The sequence below is a fragment of the Pristis pectinata genome, chromosome 1 (assembly GCF_009764475.1).
Source record: "Pristis pectinata isolate sPriPec2 chromosome 1, sPriPec2.1.pri, whole genome shotgun sequence".
In the NCBI taxonomy this organism is placed as follows: Eukaryota; Metazoa; Chordata; class Chondrichthyes; order Rhinopristiformes; family Pristidae; genus Pristis; species Pristis pectinata.
Genome location: NC_067405.1, coordinates 64,429,496 through 64,453,633, shown reverse-complemented (window position 1 = coordinate 64,453,633; position 24,138 = coordinate 64,429,496). Strand labels below are relative to the sequence as shown.

Sequence of the window (24,138 nt, the reverse complement as noted above, 5' to 3'; positions counted from 1 at the left end):
TGCAACTGATCTATATCACGCTGTATCCGTCGCCAGTCTTCTACACTATTCACAACTCCACCAATCTTGATAGCCTCTGCAAACTTCCTAACCCACCCATCAACATACTCATCCAGGTCATTTATGTATATCACAAACAGCAAAGGTCCCAGTACAGATCCCTGTGGAACACCACTACTCACAGGCCTCCAGCCCGACTAAGTTCCTTCAACCACCATCCTCTGTCTTCTATGGACAAACCAGTTCTGGATCCACACAGCCAATTCTCCACTGACAGCATGCATCCGAACTTTCTTGATTAACCTATTATGTGGGACATTGTCAGATGCCTTACTGAAATCCATATAGATGACATCCACAGCTCTACCTTCATCAATCTCTCTCGTCACCTTGTCAAAAAATTCAACCAGGTTCGTAAGACGTGACTTGCCCTGCACAGAGCCATGCTGGCTTTCCCTAATCAAGCCATTGGATTCCAGATGCTTGTACATCTTATCTCAAGGAATTTTCTCCAGCAATTTCCCTACAATTGATGTGAGACTCACCGGTCTATAGTTCCCCGGATTTTCCCTTGTTCCTTTCTTAAGGAACAACATTAGCCACTCGCTAATCCTCCGGGACCTCACCCGTGGTCAAAGAGGACACAAAGATACTGGTCACCGCCCCTGCAATTTCCTCTCTCGCCTCCCTCAGTAACCTGGGGTATATCTCATCGGGCCCCGGGGACTGATCCACTTTAATACTGTTTAGGAGACTTAACACTACCTCCTCCTTGACCTCTAAATGCCCTAACACGTTTATGCCCTCAGTTCCAATTTCTGCGTCCTGCATGTCCCTTTCCTGGGTAAATACTGAAGAGAAATACTCATTCAGAACCTCACCCACATCCTCTGTATCCAAACATAGATTCCCTTCTTTATCCTTAAGTGGTCCTACCCTTTCCCTCGATATCCTATTATTCCTTACATAGGTATAGAATGCCTTTGGATTAATCCTACTTGAAAAGGACTTTTCGTGGCCCCTCCTGGCTTTCCTAATTCCTTTCTTGAGATCATTTCTAGCTTCTTTATAGTCCTCATGTGCTCTATCTGATCCTAACTTCCGAAGCTCTACATACTTGTCCTTTTTCTTCTTGACTCAGTTCATCATTTCTCTGGACACAAGGTTCTCTTATTTTGCCATTCATGTCCTTCCTTCTAATTAGGACATACCTATCCTGTACCCTGTGGATTTGATCCTTGAACATTTTCTACATGTTTGACATGAACTTGCCAGCAAAAAGATGTTCCCAGTTTACTCTACCTAGTTTCTACCTTATGCCTTCATAATTAGCCCTGCTCCAATTTAAAACCCTCCTGCTCACCCCATACCTATCCTTATCTATAGCTATCCTGAAAGTTAATGAACTGTGGTCACTGTTCCCCAATTGCTCACCCACTGATAGGTGAGTCACCTGGCCAGGCTCATTACCCAACACCAGGTCCAGAATAGCCTCTCCCCTTGTTGGACTGTCAACATATTGATTTAAGAACCCCTCCTGGATACACCAAACAAATTCTGCCCCATCTAAACCCCTTGCACTAAAAAGGTCCCAATTTATATTAGGGAAGTTGAAGTCTCCCATGACCACAACCCTGTAATTTTTTACACATTTCCCTAATCTGTTTGCATATCTGTTCCTCAATGTCCCAGTGGTTATTGGAAGGTCTATAGTACACCCCCAAGAGAGTGATTCAACCCTTCCTATTCCTGAGTTCTACCCATATAGACTCTGTCCAAGCCCTCCATTATGTCTCCCCGGAGCACAGCTGATATATTATCTCTAATTAGTATTGCAACTCCTCCCCCTCTTTTATGCCCCTCTCTATTCTTCTTGAAACTTCGAAACCCTGGTACATCGATCACCGATTCCTGTCCCTTCCTCAACCAAGTTTCTGTAATGGCCACAACATCATAGTTCCATGTACTGATCCATGCTCTAAGTTCATCACTCGTGCCCATGATACTCCTAGCATTAAAGTGCAAACACTTCAAACCATTCGTCCCATCACATCTGTTATTAGGAATCTGCCTAATACTACATTCCCTGACATCAGCCCTCCTGCCCGTTCCCTCACTTACTAACCTGTTGTTCCAGTTCCCATACCCCTGCAAAGCCAGCTTAAACCTTCCCCAGAATCCTTTTTCGATACTGTTGAATCTAAAATTCTTTCATATATATGGCAGAATAAAAACCCAAGGTTAAGAAAGAAATATTTACAAAAATTAAAAAAGGATGGTGGTATGGCTTTGCCTAACTTTAGATTTTACTATTGGGCAATTAATATTAGATATTTAATTTTCTGGGCACAAGATTTAGATGTAATTCAATGTCCTCAATGGGTGTATCTTGAGTATGAATCAGTGCAACGATTTTCATTAGCTTCTATTTTAGGAGCCTCACTCCCTTTCGTACTTACTAAATTAAGTAAACAAATGACTAACCCAATAGTTAAACATACAATACAATTATGGTTTCAATTTTGTAAATTTTTTGGATTGAATAAATTTATTTTATCAAGTCCTATCCAATCTAATTTTTTCTTTCAACCATCCAGAATTGATTTAGCTTTTTCTTCATGGAAAATGAAGGGAATAACATGCTTTCGTGATTTATTCATTGATAACTATTTTATGTCTTTTGAACAGCTGTCTAATAAATACAATTTGCCTAGATCACACTTTTTTTGATATTTACAGATTAGAAACTTTTAAAAAGTTACTTTACCTTCTTTTCCAATACTATATAAAACTGAAATTACAGGAAAAATCTTAGGTTTTAATCCTTATCAGAAGGGCTCGATAGCAATAATTTATGATCTGATTATGAAAATACGTCTAGAGACACTTGATAAAATTAAGAATGAATGGGAAAGAGAACTCCAGATACTCTTACTTACAGAGACATGGAAGAAAATTTTCCAGTTAGTTAATAATCTTCGATGTGTGCTAGACATTCTTTGATACAGTTTAAGGTGGTTCACAGGACCCATATGTTGAAGGACAAGTTAGCCCGTTTTTATCACCATATAAATCCTATATGTGACAGATGTAATTTGGAGGTGGCTTCCTTGACACACGTTTTGGTCCTGTCCTCTTTTGGGAAAATATTGGAAAGACATTTTTAATATTATTTCAACAGTATTGAATATTGATTTACAACCCTATCCTATTACTGCAATTTTTGGTTTACCAATGATGGATTCTGGCCATTTATCTGCTTCTGCTTGTCGTATGATTGCTTTTGTTACATTAATGGCCAAGAGATCCATTCTATTTAAATGGAAGGACCCTATACCCCCTACCACATTCCAATGGTTTTCTCAAACTATAACATGTTTAAACTTAGAAAAAATTAGGAGTGGTACTGTTGATCCTTCGCTTAAATTTGATCAAGTTTGGAGTCCATTTATTCAATATTTCCATATGATGTAAGCAGACCTTTTTCGAATCCCTTTCAATAACCTTTGAATGTAGAGGAGCGGAGCTAATGGCATAATAATGTTTTTTTTAACCGAAGAAGTATCAGTCCAGTTTTTTTTTAAGTTTTTGGTTTGCTTTTGTTTATTATTATACTTTTTTTTTGATTTGGGAGTTTTTTCATAAAATCAAATTTCCTTTCAATTTTTTTTTGTATCATGTTCACTTAGCAAGAGAGCGGGAGGTCCAGATTATATATTTTACTCCTTGTGAGTATAAATATTAACTGTTATTATTGTTATCTCGATTTCTTCACACCATATGCATAATTATTAATGTTATGTATATTAATGTGAATTAATTTGAAATTCAGTGAAAAGATTTAAAAAGAAACCTTCCCCAGTAGCATTAGCAAACCTCTCTTACAGGATATTGGTTCCCGTCCAGTTCAGGTGCAACCCGTCCCTCTTGTACAGGTCACCCCTTCCCCAGAAAGGGTTCCAATGATCCAAGAACTTGAAACCCTGCCCACTGCATCATCTCCCCAGCCACTCATTTGTCTGTGCTATCATCCTGTTCTTTCCTTCACTGGGTTGTGGCACCGGGTGTAATCTGGAGATTACTACCTTGGAGGTCCTGCTCTTCAGCCTCCTTCCTAACTCCCTATACTCATTGCGCAGGACCTCTACCGCTCTCCTGCCTATGTCATTGGTACCAATGTGCACCATGACTTCTGGCTGCTCACCTTGCCCTTTAAGAATATTCTGCAACCACTCCGAGACATCCAGGACCCAAGCACCCAGGAGGCAACACACGATCCGGGCATCTCTTTTGCGGTCGCAGAATCTCCTGTCCCCCTAACTATCGAGTCCCCTATGACTATCGCTCTGCCTGACTTCACCCTTCCCTTCTGAGTCTCAGAGCCGACCACAGTACTACTGGCCTAGCTGCTGCTGCATTGCCCAGATAGGTCATTCCCCTCAGCAGTATCCAAAGGGGTATACTTGTTGCTGAGAGGAATGGCCACAGGGGGACCCTGCACTGATTTCTTCCCCCCCACCTCTCTCGGTGCTCACCCATTCACTACCTGAATCCTGCACTCTGGGTGTAACCACCTGCTCAAAAGTCCTATTTATGATTTGCTCAGCCTCCTGGATGATCCTCAGTTCATCCAACTCCAGCTCCTTAATCCGGTCTTTCAGGAACTGAAGCTGGCTGCACTTCCTTTAGGTGTAGTAATCAGGGAGTCCATTATGTTGTTAACATGTTTTTTCTTGTGAATCTGATGCTATGTGCCTGTGATGCTGCTGCAAGTAAGTTTTTCTTTGCACCTGTGCACACATGTACATATGACAATAAACTTGATTTCAACTTCTACTATCAGGTCAATCCTGTAGCTGCACTTGAGTGGGTATTTAATAGGTTCTGTGTATGGGCTGAATTACATCTGACTGGATTATCTAGCTAGTGCAGGCCCTACTATCTTCCCTAGTTCATGGCACATGTTATCTATAACAGGCTAATTTATCAAGAGGAGAGTATACGTTTTTTGATTTAGCCTGAAGCAGCTAAAATCTGCAAGTGGCTTAGGTACCTTTGCACAAACAATGGATTCAGTTCGTTTAGCTTTGCATGATATTGGGCAGCATGTTCACTAACAGAACAATGAGAAATCTGCATACCCATTGGTCCTTAATACACACAATTAGCTGTTATTTACAATTATCTCAGGGTCTTAGTCTTATGGAACTTCTAATAAACATAAGGGGTTATTTTGCAGGGTCGTGCAGTGTTGAGTGTTATTCCACCAATCACGAAGCAAGCAGGTGGCAGGGAAACTCCACTGGTTTTCTGAAGAATGGGGGAAACTGAATGGAGGCACTTGTGAGATTGCTCAGGCATGTACAGTCCTGATGTGTTGTCTAATGCAAGGGAAAGTGTATCTGGAAAAGTCTGCTGACTTTCTTACCGTCTGTCAAATAGGCACAAGAATACAGACTTGAAGCTTGAAATTGAAGCATCAATTATCAAAAATTACTGGCTTTAGTTCACTTCTCAGCTAGCAGTGTGTGTTGCCAGACATTGGCTTGGTGAGTCTGCTAGCAAATTGCTCTGCAGACATCATTGGTTATTCCCAGCAAGACATGATGCCAGGCCTGGGGCCATCAACACAGGTCAGCCTACCCTAGGGAAGAAAAGAAGGAGCAGAGGGGGCAGTAAATGTTGGTGGCAAACAGGTTTAATATATGCTGGGGGGATCTCATCAGATGCAAATGAAGATGAATAGAACAACTTGAATCCCACATTCTGCTGGTAGCCTCTAGCAATCAGAGTCATGGAGTTGTACAGCGCTGAGCCAGGTCCTTTGGCCCACCACATCCATGCAGACCCTTTTTGCCATCTACATTAAACCTATTTGCCTGCATCAGGACCATATCCTTCTATGCCTTGCATAAGTTTACATCTAAGTTTGATCTAGAAAGCTATCTCTTAAACACTCCCTGAATTTATCCTCCTCTCTTGCTGTTAACTTTGATTGTAAATTAAAGTTACCCACGATTAATGTATTGCCCTTGTTACATGCACATTAATTTTCTGATATATAATGTGCTCTCTATTACCGCTGTGGTTTGGGGGCTTATAGACAACTCCCTGTAATGTTTTCAGGCTGTTCTTGGCTTCACCCAAACTGATGTTCATGCAAGGCCAGCATTTATTGCCCATATGTAATTGCCCTTGGGAAGGAGTTAGTGACCTACTTTATTGAATCCTTCTAGCAAAGGTACGTCCACAGTGCTGATGGGTATAGAGTTCCAAGGTTTAGACCCAGCTCTGGTGAAGGACCAGCGATGTATTTCCAAGAGACCATAGTATGGAATTTGGAGGGGAACCTGCAGTTGATGCTCCCATCTGCCCACTGCCCTTATCCTTGAGGACCTGAGGGGGACCTTTTTCACCAAGGGAGTGGTGTACCTAGAATGTACTGCCTTTGAGAGTGGTGGAAGCAGAGTCGCTGACAGCATTTTTAAGACAAGGACTTGAATCGCCAAGGAATATAATGCTATGGACTAATTGCTGGAAGATGGGATTACTATGAATGGATGACCAATGACTAGCTTGGATGTGGTGAGCTGAATAGCTTGTTTTCATGTTCTATTACTCCACGTTCTTTCTATGGTGTGGCAGCTGGAACTGCCCACAATACTCCAAATGTGGTCCAACCAAAGGTTTATACAGTGGCAGCATTACTTGACATCTCAGTGTCTCAAGCGATGAAGGCAAGCATGCTTTGCACCATCTTTACCACCCTATCCACTTGTGTTGCCACTTTCAGGGAGCTATGGACTTGCACCCCAAGATCCCTTCCAAATGCATGTATGGATTAAACGCCATCTGTCATTTCTCTGCCCAAATTTCCAACTGATCTAGATCCAGCTATATCCTTTGACAACCTTTCTCACTATTCACAGTGCCACCAATTTCCATGTCATCTGTAAACTTACTAATCAGGTACCACCTACATTTTCATCCAAATCATTAATATATTATAAACAACAGAGGTCCCAGCATTGTACCTTGCAGAACACCACTAGTCACAGACCACCATTTAGAAAAGCACCGCTCTACCACTATCTTTTGTCTGATTTGACCAAGTCAATTTTGGATCAAGTTTAACAAAGCACAGTGAATTCCATGTGACTTAATCTTCTGGACCATCCTACCATGAGGGCCTTTATCAAATGTTCTACTAAAGCCCACGTAGACAACATCCACTGTCCTACCCTCATCAATCATCTTGGTCACTTCCTCAGTATTATTAAACATTGTGTGATCATCAGTGAATGTTCCCACTTCTGAAATTATGATGACGAAAGGTTATTGATGAAGCAGCTGAATCTCATTGAGTGTAGGACGTTGCACTGAGGAACTGTAATGGTTACAACATCATAGTTCCATGTACTAAACCAGGCTGTAAGCTTATCAAACAAATTACAAACTCATGAACTTTGAGATTCCTTACCTTGTCCCTTACTATGAGTTGAAGTATTAGTCGCACATTTCAGGGTGATAGTGCATCTTATCCAGATGAAGTAATCTTATCCATTCTTCAGCTTTTTGCACATCTTGTATTCAATGTATCCATATTCTTTAATAACTATCTTTGTGAGAATCTAAGATGTGATAATGGCTTCCACAAGTTTGGGAATCATTTTAGGTGACAGCGGAAAACGGCCAATATCAGATTGCCCATCGCTTACCGACCCTGCTTGACTTTATTTTCCATTGACGTCCCAGATTTTTGCCACACTCTGAGACGGCTTTAAAAACATGTCAGTGAGATGAGGCCACATATGAATTATTAAGTAGCTTTAGTTTATTGAAAGCCTGGAACCTTGCCAAAACTGACTCTCTTCACTCATGTTGCACTCTGGATATGAAGAGCAAAGTTGAATTTATTCCCTTGTTCAAAATCAGACAGTTAAAAGCTGTTGGTATTTCAAGTGCACATTTAGTCTTTACTTTTAAAAGTTATGAAATACCTCTACAAAATTAAAGAACATAAACTTGTAAATTGATCAAAATGATTTGTTGACATAGGTGTAAGTTTGTGTTTCACAGCCTCATTGAGATAAAGCAGGCTCATTTCTGCTGCTTTTGAACATGGGGTGCTAGTGAAATGCAGATTTTTTTTAATACCTGAAACTTGTTTCCACAATCATTTTTGCTAACTCAAGAACCAAATGTCCAAATCAGGTCCACACCCCAGTAGAACTTGCAAAAAATAATCTTCAGTATTTTAATTTTTTTTAAAAAAAGCAGCCTCAGATCATTGAAAGATGTGACTACAGTGAAACAGTCCTGATGCAGGCTCTGGACCCGAAATGGCGACCTGTATCTTTTGCCTCTATAGATGCTGCTTGATCTGCCGATTTCTTCCAGCATTCTGTTTTTTGTTCTACAATGTAATACTTGCTCAAGAATATCATGCCAATTACAATGCAACTTCATTACAATTTTTTTTGGAAAAACATTTATTTTTGCTAGGTTGTTGGCACAGTTCTTCTGGTCATTGTAGATTCATCTCTCCCCATCTCAAAAAATCTGAGCTGTTAAAGTACCAATGGAATACTGTACTGTCAAAGGTGCCGTCTGCAGATGAGATATTAAACAGGCATTGTGTCTCAGGCATTCTATTGCAATATTTTGATGAGCAGGGAAGTTTGCATCTTGTGCCATGGCCAGTATTTAGCCCTTAAGGGCACCTTAGAAGTTATCTGGTTATTATGTTTTTGGGAAGTTGTTTAGTATAAATAGGCTGTTGCAATTTTGACAAAATGTCTAAACTTCAAAAGTGCTACTTTGATTGTAAAAGGCTTTGAGGCACCAAAGTGGTGCAAGATTTTCACATTGTATTTTATATTAAGAGCAACATTTCATTGATTTGAAAGGTTTGTGCAGCCTACCTTTTCCATTTTGTGCCTTTAATTATGGAGCAGTATTATTAATAGTTATGGATCTATGTTTCTGCTGACCTGAGCAGATTAGGATGCAGTGAGCCTTACTTAAAGGCAAGTAATGTAAAAATCATAAGGAAGATTTGCCTGTTCTTCTTCTTCTCAAAGCCTCCATAAATTCAGTTTGGCGTGTAGAGCATATTTAAGAAAATTGTCTTGTTTTTAATAGACATTTGAAGACTTCAGAAATGACAAGCAAGCAGTGGAATATCAGCAGAGGATTGTGGACATCTTACTCAAGGTAAGAATTCTTTGAAAAAAGTTTTGGCAATAGGTTCTGCAGTGGAATAGGATGTGGTTGTTGCTGAAGCCCACTTGGAAAGACGGGGGTTTACCCACCACCTTAACTGCTGCAGGCCTTGTGGTGAAAAGAATCCGAATGTTGTTACATCAGAAGTTCCTGAGCACTAACTCAGTAGTGAAGAAGGAACAACTTTATGCTTCAGGAAGGTTTCCCTTAAAAGGTAACTTCCAGTGGTGATGATCCCATGTGCGTGCTGCCCTTATTCTTCCATGTGTTAGAGATTAATGCTTTGGGAGATGCTGTTGCAGTAGGCTTGTCAAGTAACTGCAGTGCATTTGTTGATGTACATTAAAGTTGCAGTGTGCTGGTGATGGGGGAAGTATATTGAGGGTGGTGTTCGGAAAACCTGTCACACGGCTGATTTATCTTGGATGCAGTGGAGTTTCTTTGGTGTTGCAGTGGCGTTGCTGCAGCTGCACTCATTTGGGCAAATGGAGAGTATTCTGCCACAATTCTGACATGCCTTGTAAACAGTGGGAAACTGGTTTGGGGCATCAGTTGAATTACTAGCTGTAGGAAACCCAACATTTGTACTGTTTGTTTTGTAGACAGTATATTTAGAAATAATTAAATCTTGGTGTCCATTTGTGCACAACACATTCCTGCTGGTAAAAAGTACCTACCAGCTATTTCTGGTGCACACACACTCACTTTTTTTCCCATCTGTTCTTCCTGAGCTGTCATCAGCATGATGAAAATTATACTGTAATTAGAGCATGTGAGCAAGAGATTTGTTCCACTATGGTTAAAATATTAATGCTCATTTCATCAGGGAAAGTTAAGGATACTGAGCTAAAACTCTCGGAGTAGCTTGGTTGAAAACCATAATGACAACAGGGTTTGAAGTTTTTAATCTGAAATTTGCATTCAAGGGTGGTTAACTATATGTTACAGGTATGACGATACATTTCTTTGCAAATATTTCAAGGTTTCATTTTAATCTTTTGTAATTCTCCCCACCCCTCAGATAAATAGGAATGTGTTAGTATGAATATGTCATTTGCCGATTCCACGGAAATTAGTTATTGGGAGTATCAGTCCTGTAGATAGCTGGTACCTGAGTTTCTTTGTGTTTGATTTTTTTTTGGTTACTTCTTTTAGGTAATGGTGGAGAATTCAGACTTTACTCCATCACAGGTTGGGTGTCTGTTTACCTTTCTGGCAAGGCAGCTGGCAAAACCAGACAACACTCTCTTTGTCAATAGAATGCTTTTTGACCAGGTGAGCTATTCTAAGCATGTGTGATGATTCAGAATTGGATGCAAAGTTAGATATTTCCTAATTTCTTATCCAATCTTTTGTTTCTACAAAATGGTTCAGTTTTTAATCCACCCTGATATGTGAATAAGTAAATGCCCAATAATACTCCTGTGCCACAGAATGTGCCTTTCATTTTCAACCTGCCTTGCTACCTCATTTAAGACAACTGGCAGTACACTTGGCTGAGCTAGCACTGACATATCATCTCATTTTGCTTCAGTCTCAAGCTAGAGTCAATGGTCTGTGATAGGAAATGGGGGTGGGAAAGTTTAAGCAAGGAAAATTTTCAACTATTCCATTAATGCATTTGAACAACTTCTAAAACTGTACACTCTTGTGTCGTTTAGGTTCTTGAGTTTCTGTGCAGTCCTGATGATGAATCTCGACATGCTGAAAGGCAACAGGTAGAGTGGCATTGATGCAATGTGATGTGCAATTGGATTGTCTATTTGCAGAGTCCAAACTGCAAGAATCCCATGTTCCAATTTATGATTCCCAAGGTTAGGTTTAGATTTGCCAGTGACCTTTTTGGTGCAAAGATGCATTTAGCTGTGAAGTGTCAGCACCAATCATTGCAGCCAGTCAAACAGTTGTGTGAAATGTGAAAAGGGTTAACTCTATCTAATCTTAAAATGGTATTTAAAAGCAGGATAGGAGGAAAATACAATGAAGCAGGAGGTGGAGCATGAAAGGAATGCAGTGGAAGTATCAAGTACAGCAAAATATCCCTGAATTATTTTGGGAACAACAATAATTTATGAGCATTTAATGTTGGAAAAAATATCTCAAGCTGCTTCATTACTAACATTGAGTAGATGAGGGAGGAGAGATAATTAAGATATAGATCCAGAATTATACGCTACGAATGAATGCAGCTTATATGTTGAAGAAAATAGAACAGTGGATTGGATCACATATGAAGTGAGAGAAGGCAGGCAATAAACTAAAGGGCAGATTAATGTTAGAAATAATAATCAGGCAAAATGATTGAGAGGCCAAAGAAGAATAAGAAAGTGCATCCAAGAGTTTAGTCAAAGTGGAGAGTTGTTGGAGATGCCGAGGAGGGAGAGGAAAGTGGGTCTGTAGAAGGCTTTAAAGAAGGAATTGCAGAGCATAGCCTTGGCACACAGTTTCATGGTGGGAAAGGGAGTGATGCACAAGAGACTGATGTGGAAAAAAAAAGCACTTGATAACCTCATGACCAAAGGTGGTCAAAGCAAGTTGATGGAGAAGTGGCTCTGAATAAGTGTGGAAATTGACCAGTGAAGTCCACTGGGGCAGAGTGCAATTGAGGAAGAGGGGAGGGCCATGTGTAGATCCTTGGAAAGGCCAGAGTTGTACATCTTTAAACAAGTGCCATATACATTTGATGAAGACTGAATATTGAAAATGTGTTCATGTATGGAAAATAAAAGAATGGTATTATTTATTACACTAATTGGATTTGGTTTCCTTTTAGGTTCTTCTAGAGCTGCTTCAGGCTGGAGGAATTGTCCAGTTTGATGAGAGCAGACTGATTGCCATGGCAGAGAAAGCTGCATTGTGAGTTGTGTTGAAATGGTTTCAATTATATCCTGTTCCTTCAGCAAGTTTATAAAGATTTATTTTGTGGCCGTGGTTGGTAATTTTGCTGCTGATGAACTTGATATTTGTATTCACTTGAATTCAAAAGATAACTTGATCTTTAAAAAAAATATTTTCAGTAGCTTCTTACAAGTCAAACAGAAAGGTACGATAGGTTGTCCAAGTTATTGGTTTAAAAGGGATATCTCCCTGAACCATGTCATCTTATTTTGCTGATAAAAGTTCCCTTTATTCATTCTCTTATGCAAAATGTCTAAATTGAGTCTTTTCTGTCTTTTGGACTAAGCAAGCCATGTCTTGACTAAAATGTGCCTTCTTGTCCCCCTTAGAGCAGTATAAAGTAAGCAGGTAGATTTTCACATTTAATTTATGACTATTGGGCATTAATGAATAGGTTTATTTATTAATTAGTATTTGCAAGACATTTAGTCAATATTTTATAATTTGTTTCACTACAAATGATAGACTAGCAATAATAAATCAAGGGTTAATGTGGGCCAGAATTCATGTTCATTCCTGAGCACATTAACAGTGCCTTTGTTTTTGAGCTCGTCTTACTCCCTCGCATGGTTTTACTGTTGAAACTTTACTGTTTTGAAAATAGAGAAAGTTTAGAATTATAAATTAAGGCACAGCTTTGGGACAGATGATAGAATTCCTTTTCAGTCAGTACATTTTCATGGAAATGTTATCATGAGAAATTCTCAGCAGGTCAGGCAGCATCTGTGGAAAGAGAAACAGTTAACATTTCAGATCCCAGACCCTTTGTCAGAACCTGTTTCCACAGATGCTGCCTGACTTGCCGGATGCTTCCAGCATCTGTGCTTCTTTTCAGATTTCCAGCACCTGCAGTGTTTTTGATTTTCATTTATTTTTATCATATTGGGAACCCCTGCAATACATTCTAATTCTGGTTCCAATTGTTTGATTATTTGTTATGGTTTAAAGGAAGGATTAGGGTTCTGTTCAATCGGCGTCCAACTGCATCCTGAACCAAAATGTCTCACAAAATTGTCTTTTACTAATGGCTGTACTGCAGGAATAAGACCGGAATTTTTCTATGCAAAAAAGGCTTTTTTTTGTAAATATCCAGACTTAATTGAGATTGAATGGAAATATCTGAATTATTCAAGGGATCTGTTCTGTTTTGGATCAAAATAATGGTTTTGAGAGGCTTGCGTTTTGAGGTAGTGTGAAATATGACTGGATGCTGCATCTAATTGTGAAGAATGTTCTCTCTGCGGGTAGTCTGTAAATTAATCCAACCTCAAACCATTGTGTTTAGAGTTTAACAAGCATTTGGTTGCAGAATTTGAGTGCATTATTAAAGTAAGACATATATACCAAATGTTGTGTAAACAACATCATTACTCTGGATGCTGGAAACCTGAATAAAAGATAAATGCTGGAAATGCATAGCCAGTCAGGCAGAATCTGTGCAGAAAGAAACAAAATTAATCTTTCATATTGAGGACCTTCCATCATAACTGACTGAAGTTAGAAATATAACTGTTTTTCAGCAAATATGCAGAAATGTATGCTTTGGGTAATGTAATTAATTAAAATTACATGGAACCCTTTCTTGAAGTTATATGATTAATGCAATATTTTCTGTATTATTAAAGCCATGATGATCGGGAAGTTGTAGATGGTGTGTGTGTGTACGTTTGAACATCTTTAATCAAATCTTATTTATTAATTCATCCTTTCTTCCTAGTTGATTGAGCTACTCATTTGAATTTATATCACATAGATCAGTATAAGTTTAGAACCAAAGTAGTTTCAGTTCAGTTCACCTGGCTCATTTATCTTTTCTGGATCTTTGGCAGAGCAAACCAAAGGTAATGAGATTGTCTGAATCACTCCCCATATCTTTTCACCTGACTCAGTTTTCCTGGGAGGAGGGTGAGGTGTTTCTGTAAGTGTTATTTTTCAAAATATTATTTTGTAATCACAGCTTTTTCTTTCCAGCTATCAAGTCTGTGAATTCATGTACGAGAAGAAACAACTCTATGATAAGGTCATCTGCTGTTACCTGAATGACCCAATTCGGCAGGTATATATGCAAAGATAGGAGAGGAACTTTAATTGTGTTGCATAATACTTGTATGTTTGCTTATTTTTTTCTAATAATACCAATACTAAGCAAATCCCTACAGTAATATCAAAAAAAATCCAAAAATGACATACGATATACCCATACATTGCCAACATTTCCTGTAATGGTTGCAGGCCATTAATGAGTATTAGAATTTATAGCTGAAATGCCACATTTTGTTGTTTACAATAAGTTGATATGCATTAGTTTGTTTGTGTAAGATATGGTTGTGCAGCCATCGTTAATGGTTCGAGGATTAGCTGTGATGTAGAATGTCCAGACACAAAGAGTCATGAAGGTCAATGAAGAATGGTCACAGGTGTTCCCTTTAGGCAGAGAAATGAGTTGGAGATGGAAAGGATTAGCGACTGGCATAAAGGCGAGAGAGGTATGAAGATGGTCTACACAGATCCTGTTCAGCAGTTTGATTCTCAAGACAACCCGTTGCAGCCTGACTTCATTTCTCACTTCTTCTGTCAGAAGATTATTAGGATGAGAGAGCTCATTTGTCTCATTTTATATATTCTGTCTGGAAGCATCCTGCAGTCCCTGGATGCAAAATTTACTTATGTCTTGAATGACAGAATTTAGGCCTCCACTCCTCTGTAGAGTTCAGTTTATGTGAGTGTGATTGTAACTGTTTGTGAAGAACTTCCAAGTAACAGTATTGGGTTGCTTTCAATATTTTGAACCTGTTTTATTCATTTTATTTTAACGTTTTCTGGATTTCCCTTTCTATATCCTTACATATGTTCAGTATTCTTCTCTGCAGTTACCTCTCAAAGATGTCTTATTTCCATGCTGATGGGCTAAAATGCCTTTAGAACTGAGACATACAAGAGTTGCTCTCAACCCCGTGGCTCTTCTCCATAATGCTGTCATGACATTGATGTTGTTCTTGTATCTTGGCTCCCAGAAATCAAAATAATATATAGGATTTGTCTAACTAGAATCGTGGTTTGATCATTACTTGCCCTGGTTTGTATTTGATTGGCCACTGCACTCTAACTTTAGTATTCATAAATCTAAATAGTCACCTACTGGAAGATTATTTTGATGAGACATGCATATATTAAGCCAAATTTGTCAGAGTAGATATGCCACCCCACAGTGAACTGCAATCTAATAGATTGTGGAACGGAGAAGGTGCTGGAGCACTATGGTCCCTATTCTTTACCAGAGAATTTGGTTCTCTTCAGTGTATGTATATTGTTTAGCATCATTTGTTCATGCATGAAGGTTTTTTAAAAAAATTGTGGCATATATATTAATTGCTGCAACCAGAATTAGAACAGATTAAGTCATTGTCTCTTATTTCCATTTTCAAGCATGTAATTGGAAATGACTCATTTTTTTCACTGGATTAGACTCATTAATATCTTAATTAATACTGGCTCATTATACAAGCAAAATTAGTGGGCCAGAAATGGCTGCCCAAGGCAAGCTGTCCCTACTCGCTGCTGCCACACATGCTATGGGTGTTTTCCAGACTTGCTGTTCCCAAGTTACCCCAATCCAAAATAGTGATGTTTTACATGATTACAGAGTCTTGTATGATGTAGTACCATCTCTTGGTCAGGATAGTGTTCAACGTTGGAGAAAGCAAACACAGATCTGTGATCCCTTTGCAGAGCATCTGCACTCAATCTGCAGGTGCAACCCTGAGGGACCTGCCACTTCACCATCCTACTCCCACTCTGACCTTTCTATCTGTGACCTTCTGCACTGATATAATGAGGCCAAAAGCAAGCCTGAAGAACAGCTACTCATTTTCCATCTGGGTATGTTGCATCCTTCAGGACTCGGTCAAATTCTTCAACTTTAGATAACTTGCTTTTTCTCCCTGTATCAAAAATTGTCATTTCTGCCTGCTGTCACTTTGGCTCAGTTTTTCTTTTTTGTTGTATCGTGTGGCCTGTTCCATAGTCTTAACATTTGTAACATATTACACAGACAAAGAATTTTAATTTAGTCTTAACTGCTATTTAGCTACATTATTAAGTCATTTGGTTTTACCCATCCCTTGTCCACCTTCTCTGCTACCTAAAACTAACTTGTTTTCTCTTCCTAAGTGCAGATGAAGGGTTCTGTGCCTGAAATGTTGACTGTTTTTCTTTGTTATAGCTGCTGCCTGACCTGCTGAGCATTTCTAATATTTTCTGTTTTTATTTCAGATTTCCAGCATCTGCAGTTTCTTTTGAGTTTTCTTTCACTGGTTAAGTCCAACCCACAAAACACTGAACAACTTTTGATAGTCAATTAAACCATTCCCCAGTTTCACTGGAACACAAACCTGTGAAGGTCCTTAAACTGTGGAGAATCAATTAAATGCATTTTTAAAAAATATTATTCTTTGTGAAGTAGAAAATATTAACTAAAGCACGCAAAACAATTAAAAATAATTACAAACATCAAGGCAGATGCAATTAATTCAGAAAAATGTCAATGATCTTTGTCTCCTGAAATCATACCTCTCCATTCAAATGATTGGGCTCATTGTTTCTAAACTATGTCTAAACTGTTCTGGGTTCAGGTAGCAAAGTCTGCAGCAGAACTACTGGGGAATTGTAGCAAAGTTCAGACCACCGCTAAACTTCATGAGGAGCACAACATTGGAGTGCATTTAGGGAATTGTCGGTGAAGATTGGCCAGTGAATTAGGACTTCCATGTCCAAGTGAAAATCTCATCTGGTGCCCATTACACTGAGAATTGGCAGTCATTTTGTGTGGAACTGCCTACAGGTTCCAACCTGTTGATATTCCCTTCACAAATTCAACACTTCCAGCTGTAAGCTGTCATTTCACATCATGAATTCATTTCAATTTTAACACTTAGGTTTTCAAACTGGGAGATGGAATGAATTTTTTTTCTCTCAGTGGAGGATGATGGGGGAAGGGTGTTGCAGGGGACAAAACCTGTTTCCATTGGTGCACAACAAAAAAAAAGTTTGAAATTTTCATTGGGAGACGAGATAATTGAGGTAACTCATTAACAAGATTAGATGTTTAGACGGATTGAGCTAAGAATAAACTGACAACCCCTGAAGCTAATATCAATGTAGCCTCAAGGGTTTATCTATGAGTGGACTGCTCATCTTTTTGTGATTTAGAATGAGTATTGTTCTCATTTTCTTGATTAAAGTGTAAAGAATTGGAGATTTATCAAGAGACTATTGTGAGGATCTTGGTTTAAGTATGTACAGCAGAATAATTCATTCCAGGTAATGTATTAGGCAGACTTGGGAGAGTCAGTTATATAAATAGTCTTTAGAAACTTGGGTGGCAATCATTTTATTTAATTGGCAGTAATACTGGTATCAAGCCTTCGATTTATTCCCCATTTAATCAGAAGCCTTTCACTTTTTTTTCTAGGGATTCCATTTTAGCATTTCAGTGAATACATAGAGATCTACTTATTAGCTTTTATTTCCAGCAAAAACCTCACATGCACACTGTCTTAGAGATGAAACCCCACTGTGCAATGTAACGTTTGTATGAAATTCCATTATCTGTTATTTTAACAAAGACATTGGCAAATCTGCTTTGCCAATATTTCATCCTTTTGGAGATTAGTGGCTAGCTAGGCTGATGGAATGTAATAATCCGATTAAGGATTTCTTTGTAAATTATAATTTCTTTGGAAATTAAAGGGATCTATTTACGAGCTGACATTTGTTCTCCGAATGTTTGAAGTCTATATTTCCTAAGGGATCTTCAGAGATATCAATATTCAGATGCGATAATATTGGCACTATGTGAAATCTTAATGATATAACTATTCCACTGCACCTAGTTTTATGATAAATTCCAGGGGGAACATCCTTTGCTTTGGTGAAAAGGCCATCATTGTCCTCCAGTGATTCACCATGCCTTTTCCTCTCAAAGCTGTTTGGCCAAGGTTCTGCCATCAATTTATGTCTCATGAAAGTATGACATAATCATTATAGAATTTAATCTCTTGGTGTCTTATCTGTAAATTGTGCTACATAGCATGCTTCATCCTCACAATCTTAACGTGATATGTCAGAACAGCACTAATATATTTCCTGTAATTTTATGCCTTTATTGTATGTTGTCAAGTATAATGCTTCACATTTGTTGTCTCCTATCTCTTGTTCATTCGTCTGAAGGTCCTTATGACCCTATTATGTGTTCATGCAGTTTAATTTGATTAGTAATTGCTAATATTGATGGTGAAAGGTTAAATTAGAGATAAAATAGTTGCAGAATATCTGTGCAATTGTAAAATACAGATGTGATGTATTTTGCATGATTGGACCAAATTCATTTGGAATTATTCACAGACCCAGTTCATTCCTTAAGTGTGTGCTATATATTCTAATTGTTTAAATGTCTACCAATAGCAGCTTTGATAGCAATGCTATGTTAAAATTTTATGGGTTATTCCTTGAAGCACCACTCCTATTGGGACTTCTAAGAAATTGTAGGGAAAAAGCATTCGTTAACACTGAGATAGAACAAACTGTACATTTTGTGTCGAAGGGCAAAGCTAAAATTCTGTGATTAAGTATTGAAAGACTTCTGTATTATTCCAAGTACAAGACAAATCTGGTTATCATTATACATCATTAAACTTTATTAATAAAACTGATATGCAGGTTATCTTGAAGATAACAATTTGAAGTATGTATTAGAGTCAATGGCCATGAAAAATACATGGCACAGAAGAAGACCCATTGACCCATTGTGTGTGTGAGAACTGTTTGGCGGAGCAGTGCAACCTTATCCCACTGCCTGCTTTGGTAATCTGTCATCATCATCCTTGTGATATTTTAAATGTATAATGTCTTTTCATAGACTCTGTAATCCTTAACTATTTTAAAACCTTGATTGTCTCTACATCTTTATTTCTGCACTGGTAGAGTTAATCCTTGCATGTTAAGTTTGTCCTCGTAACTACAGTTCATTGCCAATCACCTCAGAGGCTCTGCACAGTACACTTCATATTTCTTTATTGGGGGAGGACCTGGGCTGTTCAGGTCATTTTGAATGTAAGCAGCTGACCCTGGACAAATCTCCAGGGGAAAGGCTAGAGATTAACAGGGCCCCAAATGGCAAGTAATTTCCAGACCCTTCTTACCACGTCCTCATTCAATAAGATCTTGACTGATCTTGAACCTCAGTACTCTTCTGTCTTAACCCCATATCCCTTGATACCCGTAAAATCCAATAATTGTTAGCAATTCCCTTACTGAAAGTATTCAGCAACTGATCTTCTACAAACCTCTTGGAGAGAAAATTCCAAAAGTTCTCTATCCTTTAGCTGCAGATTTTTTTTTTCATCTGAATACTGAATGCACAGCCCCTTATTTTGAGACTGTGACACCTGTTCTAGACAACCCAGCTTGCCTGACGTTTTCTGTCTATCTTTTGATAATTGAAACCCACCTTGTTCTGTTTCTTACCTCATTGAACCAACCTTTTCCTCTACCTCTTGTGCATTATTTGGTGGCCTGTAATATATAGATCTTGCCTGTTCTGTTCTTATTCCTCAGTTCTAGACTTATACATAATAATAGAACATTTTTTTCTGTTTTCCACTCATCTAATACTGTCTTAAATATTTAATAATTATAAAATTGGTACATTTGGCAATTAAATTTTTTTATTATATAGTATTAAAAGTGTGAACATTTTCTCATTCTTGGAAATGAAATTGTAGGCTGGTTTAAAAAGTAATTAAGCTTATGGACTTTTAGTTATTGGGTAAGATTAAGAACAGGTTGGTTCACTATAAGTAGAGTCATAGAGTCATACAGCACAGAAACAGGAATTTCAGCCCAACTCGTCCATGCCAACCAAGTTGCCTATCTGAGCTTAACCAATTTGCCTGGATTTGGCCCATATCTCTCTAAACCTTTCCTAACCCTATAGCTGCCTAAATTCCTTTTAAACATTGCAATTGTTCCTGCCTCTACCATTTCTTCTTGCAGCTTGTTCCACTTACCTACCACCCACTGTGTGGGAAAAACTTGCCCCTTAGGTCCCCTTTAAATCTTTCCCCTCTCACCTTAAATGTATGGCTTCTAGTTTTAACCTCCCCTACTGTGGGGGGGGAGGGGGGGGGAAGGACTGTGACCATTCATCCTACCTATGCCCCTCATGATTTTATAAACCTTTATAAGGTCACCGTCAACTTCCTACACTCCAGGGAAAAAAGTCCCAGCCTATCCATTCTCTCCTTGCAACTCAAGCCCTCCATTCTTGGTAACATCCTTGTGAATCTTTTTTGCACCCATTCTAGCTTAATGGCATCCTTCCAATAACTTGGCGACCAGAACTGCACACAGTACTCCAAGTACGGACTCATCAACGTCTTTTACAGTTGTAACACGATACTCCAACTCTTGTACTCAATGACCTGAGCAATGAAGATAAGCGTGCCAAATGCTGCCTTCGCCACCCTATCTGTGTCACTATTTTCAGGGAACTATGTACTTATACCCCTCAGTCTTTCTGTTCTACAACACTCTCCATAGTCCTGCCATTTACTGTGTAAGCTCTGCTTTTATCTCTCCTGTCACTGTCTTCTCGTCATAACTTCCGTTGTGGAGTGGAGCAGTTAAAGTGAGGGCAATCAGTTATCTTTTCTGATCACACTATGCCTTGATATTTACCTGCCTTTCTTGAGCAAGACAAGAAAGCTGCTCTTGCTGAAGTAGGACAGGTTAATATCAAGGTAGGCAGTTCCCACTAATGTTACCAATTGAAGCTTGGGTGGGGGAAATTATGTTGGAGCCTGGACTTGGAAGATCCAGCTGGTAAGTTTAAAAGATTAATATTGAGTGTCTTTGTACAAGTGGGAAGCAGGAATGCTGCTCCAAACCAGAGAACAAAAGCTTCAGACCTCTTGTGATGTGTAACCGCCACACACTACATCCCCCCCCACCACCCCCCAATCGATGCAAGGCCAATCAACAGTGGTGCTGCAGGTAGTGCAGCTGCCTCTCAGCTCCATGGACCTGGGTTCATTCCTGACCTCAGGTGCTGTCTGTGTGGAGTTTGCATGTTCTCCCTGTGACTGCGAGTATTTACCTGGGTGTTCCAGCCTTCCCACATCCCAAACATGTGGATTGGTAGGTTAATTGGACACTGTCCCTAGTGTAGCTGGGGTTGGTGTTCGTGACCTTATGTGAGAGAATAGGTTACAAGGAAATGGACAAATAGAATTGCTCTGACATTGATAGTGGGTTAAATGGTCTGTGTCAGAAGAAAATATAGAAAAATGAACATTGGAAGAGCTTTCTCTTTTCCCTCCCTTAGTCTCCTCATCTGATCTGCATCACACGTACATTACAGCCACCCCACTGCCTCTTCTTACCACCCCCTCCACCCCCCAAACAATCATCCTGAGTTATTTCAGAAAGTTTTGACGTAGGCTGCAGCTTCCTGCCACCAGATTCGCTCTCCCAACCATTGATTGACTGTGCATAGACTCCTACATGTATACCTCACTGAAATGGGCCCTTTTTTCCCACCTTGTCCATGCTGACTGTGATGCCTATTTACACAAATCCCACTTGCCTGCTTTAGGCCCGTATCTGTGTTGGTTGGAACTCTCCAGATATTTATTTAAACAAGATCTGCCTGATAAGATTGACAGGGCTTCCAAGTCCTGGTTGTTTTCCATGAACTCCATCTTAATTGAGGCCTTGATCTTTAAGCTTCCCCACAGTTTCTATTAACTTGATATTTGGCAGCTCAGCTCCTTATGTGATAGCTTCATTGGCAACTGAGCTCCCAATTTGTCTTGATTGATAGAATCTATTCCATTGTGGAGCAGGAATACCTCTGGGATGTGTCCATTTTCTTCATTTGGCTTGGTTATAAGGGAAGTGTTGTAATTGGTTCATTGGCATCAAATTTTCACCTCAAAACACTATATTCTGAATTCCTCATCATAGTATTATTTTAACCAATTAATTTAAGTAGCTTTAAATTCTGACACATAATTTTTAGAGTATGTTTATCACCTGCTGTACAAACTATGACTCTTACTTGAGTAGCTCCTTGCATCCATGCACTTTTTAATCTTTCAATATTTGTCTTTCTCCCTATTTTAGGTTTTTGCCATTAATTCAGGCCTATTGATAAAATTTTCATGAGTATTTCCATTCTGATAAATATGCACCATAAATATTCCAGAAGTATTTTAGCATACCATTGACAAGAACAATCGTGTTATAATTTATTTTGGGATATCATCGGAATAATTTGCATTGCATGTAAGAATGGATGACTGGACGTAGGAGTGATTAAAATCTTCAAGCATGTTGTTTATGAAGGCTGAAGATTCAGCGTAATATTTTTGAGCACGTATTTTTGAAAAGAGTTTTATTAAGCTAGATTCATAAACATGTTCAGCATAATCTGGTACTTCACTTGAGGTCATCTATACAATGACTGCTGTGGAAAATGCAAGTTCTAGTCATCAGGAAGTCTTAGTGTTGTAGTGGTTCCATGTTTCTACAGTCTTGATTTTGTGAACATTCCCATATCAATCAATTAACATACTTGTTAAATTAGTTTAGCATCCAGAGGTCTGGAAAATTGATCTAGAGCTGAGAGTACAAATCTCAACATGATGAAATAGGTATTTAAGTTGTTAAATAGATTTGACCATGAAACTACTAGATTATTGGTTAAAAAAAAGAAACTCTACTGGTTCACTTTTGTCGTTCAGAGAAGGAAATCCACCATCCTTACCCGATTTGGCCCGTATGTGACCAACATGGTTGCCTCTTAACTCCTTTCCAGAGCAATTAGGAATGAATAGTAATTCTGAACATTGCCATAACCTGTAAAAGAAGTGATGAATGAATGTGCTCCTGTTAATTTTCTTTTCCTCATTTTTAGGAGGAGATTTTCAATTACGTCCACAATATGTTGTCCATACCTGGCTATAGCACTGAAGAAAAGGAATCTGTGTGGAATAAAACAATGGAACACTTCAAGGTAGCTCTTGTGAGCAAATTATAAATCACCTGGATGTACAGATCAAGAAGAAGGCACATTGCACCATCAGGGGGGGGTGGGGGTGGGGGTGCACAGCATTTGTATCAAACAACAACATTCAGTGCAGGTTGTATTAAAGGTTGGGTGGCACAACTGGTAGAGCTGCTGCTTTCCAGCCCTGGTGACCCAGTTTCAATCTTGACCTCTAGTGCTGTTTGTGTGAAATTTGTACATTTTCCCTGTGACCGTGCGGGTATCCTCTGGGTGCTCCAGCTTTGTGTGGATTGAGGTTAATTGTCCACTGCATATTGTCCTTATCATGCAGGTGAGTGGTGGGATCTGGTAGGAGTTCATGGGAATGTGGAGAATATAAAATGGGATCTGTGCAAGATGAGTGTAAAAGGGGCACTTGATCGTCAGTATGGACTCAGTGGGCTGAAGGGCCTATTATTTTTAACTGCCAGTCTTGCGTAAATCAATGTGAGACATAAATGAAATACGTGTACTGTCAATCTGTAGGACTTGCACAAGCAATGTGTAATTAATCATAAAATGTTTGTGTGAGTTCTATTACCTATACTTAAGAAGCTAGTATGATTCCATGGAAAAATCTAATGTGTAGGCGAAGCAAGTTCCATACCAAGGAACAGGTGATATTAGTTAACCATTTTCATTTCTAGCTTGCTGTATGATACCACAGTGGTGTACTACTTGTCCATAAAGTAGATAAAATTCATGAAGCAAGAAGTGAAATTGATATGGAAATTTGTGACTTTATTTTAATGCATTATTGATATAAAGCCTTGATTAAGTGATGCCTACCCTCATAGTGCCTATTAATGGAACTGTGCATTTTGATTTTCATTTATGGAGGTAGATGCTCAGAGCCACATTCAGATTTCACTTAAAGTATTGATGTTTCTATATTTTATTTGTCCAGA

At 38.9% G+C, this 24,138-nt stretch overlaps 1 protein-coding gene across 3 annotated transcripts in view; it reads left to right on the top strand.

Annotated features, from left to right (window-relative positions):
• The window catches only part of vps8 (VPS8 subunit of CORVET complex), a 458,303-nt gene that overhangs the window by 100,769 nt on the left and 333,396 nt on the right, over window positions 1-24,138 (top strand). For all 3 annotated transcript variants that reach the window (XM_052016763.1, XM_052016780.1, XM_052016773.1), the window contains 6 exons: window positions 9,145-9,216; window positions 10,381-10,500; window positions 10,887-10,943; window positions 11,999-12,081; window positions 14,095-14,179; window positions 23,099-23,197. In XM_052016763.1, the coding sequence (XP_051872723.1) occupies window positions 9,145-9,216; window positions 10,381-10,500; window positions 10,887-10,943; window positions 11,999-12,081; window positions 14,095-14,179; window positions 23,099-23,197 (516 nt within the window). The remainder of the gene's footprint in view (window positions 1-9,144; window positions 9,217-10,380; window positions 10,501-10,886; window positions 10,944-11,998; window positions 12,082-14,094; window positions 14,180-23,098; window positions 23,198-24,138) is intronic.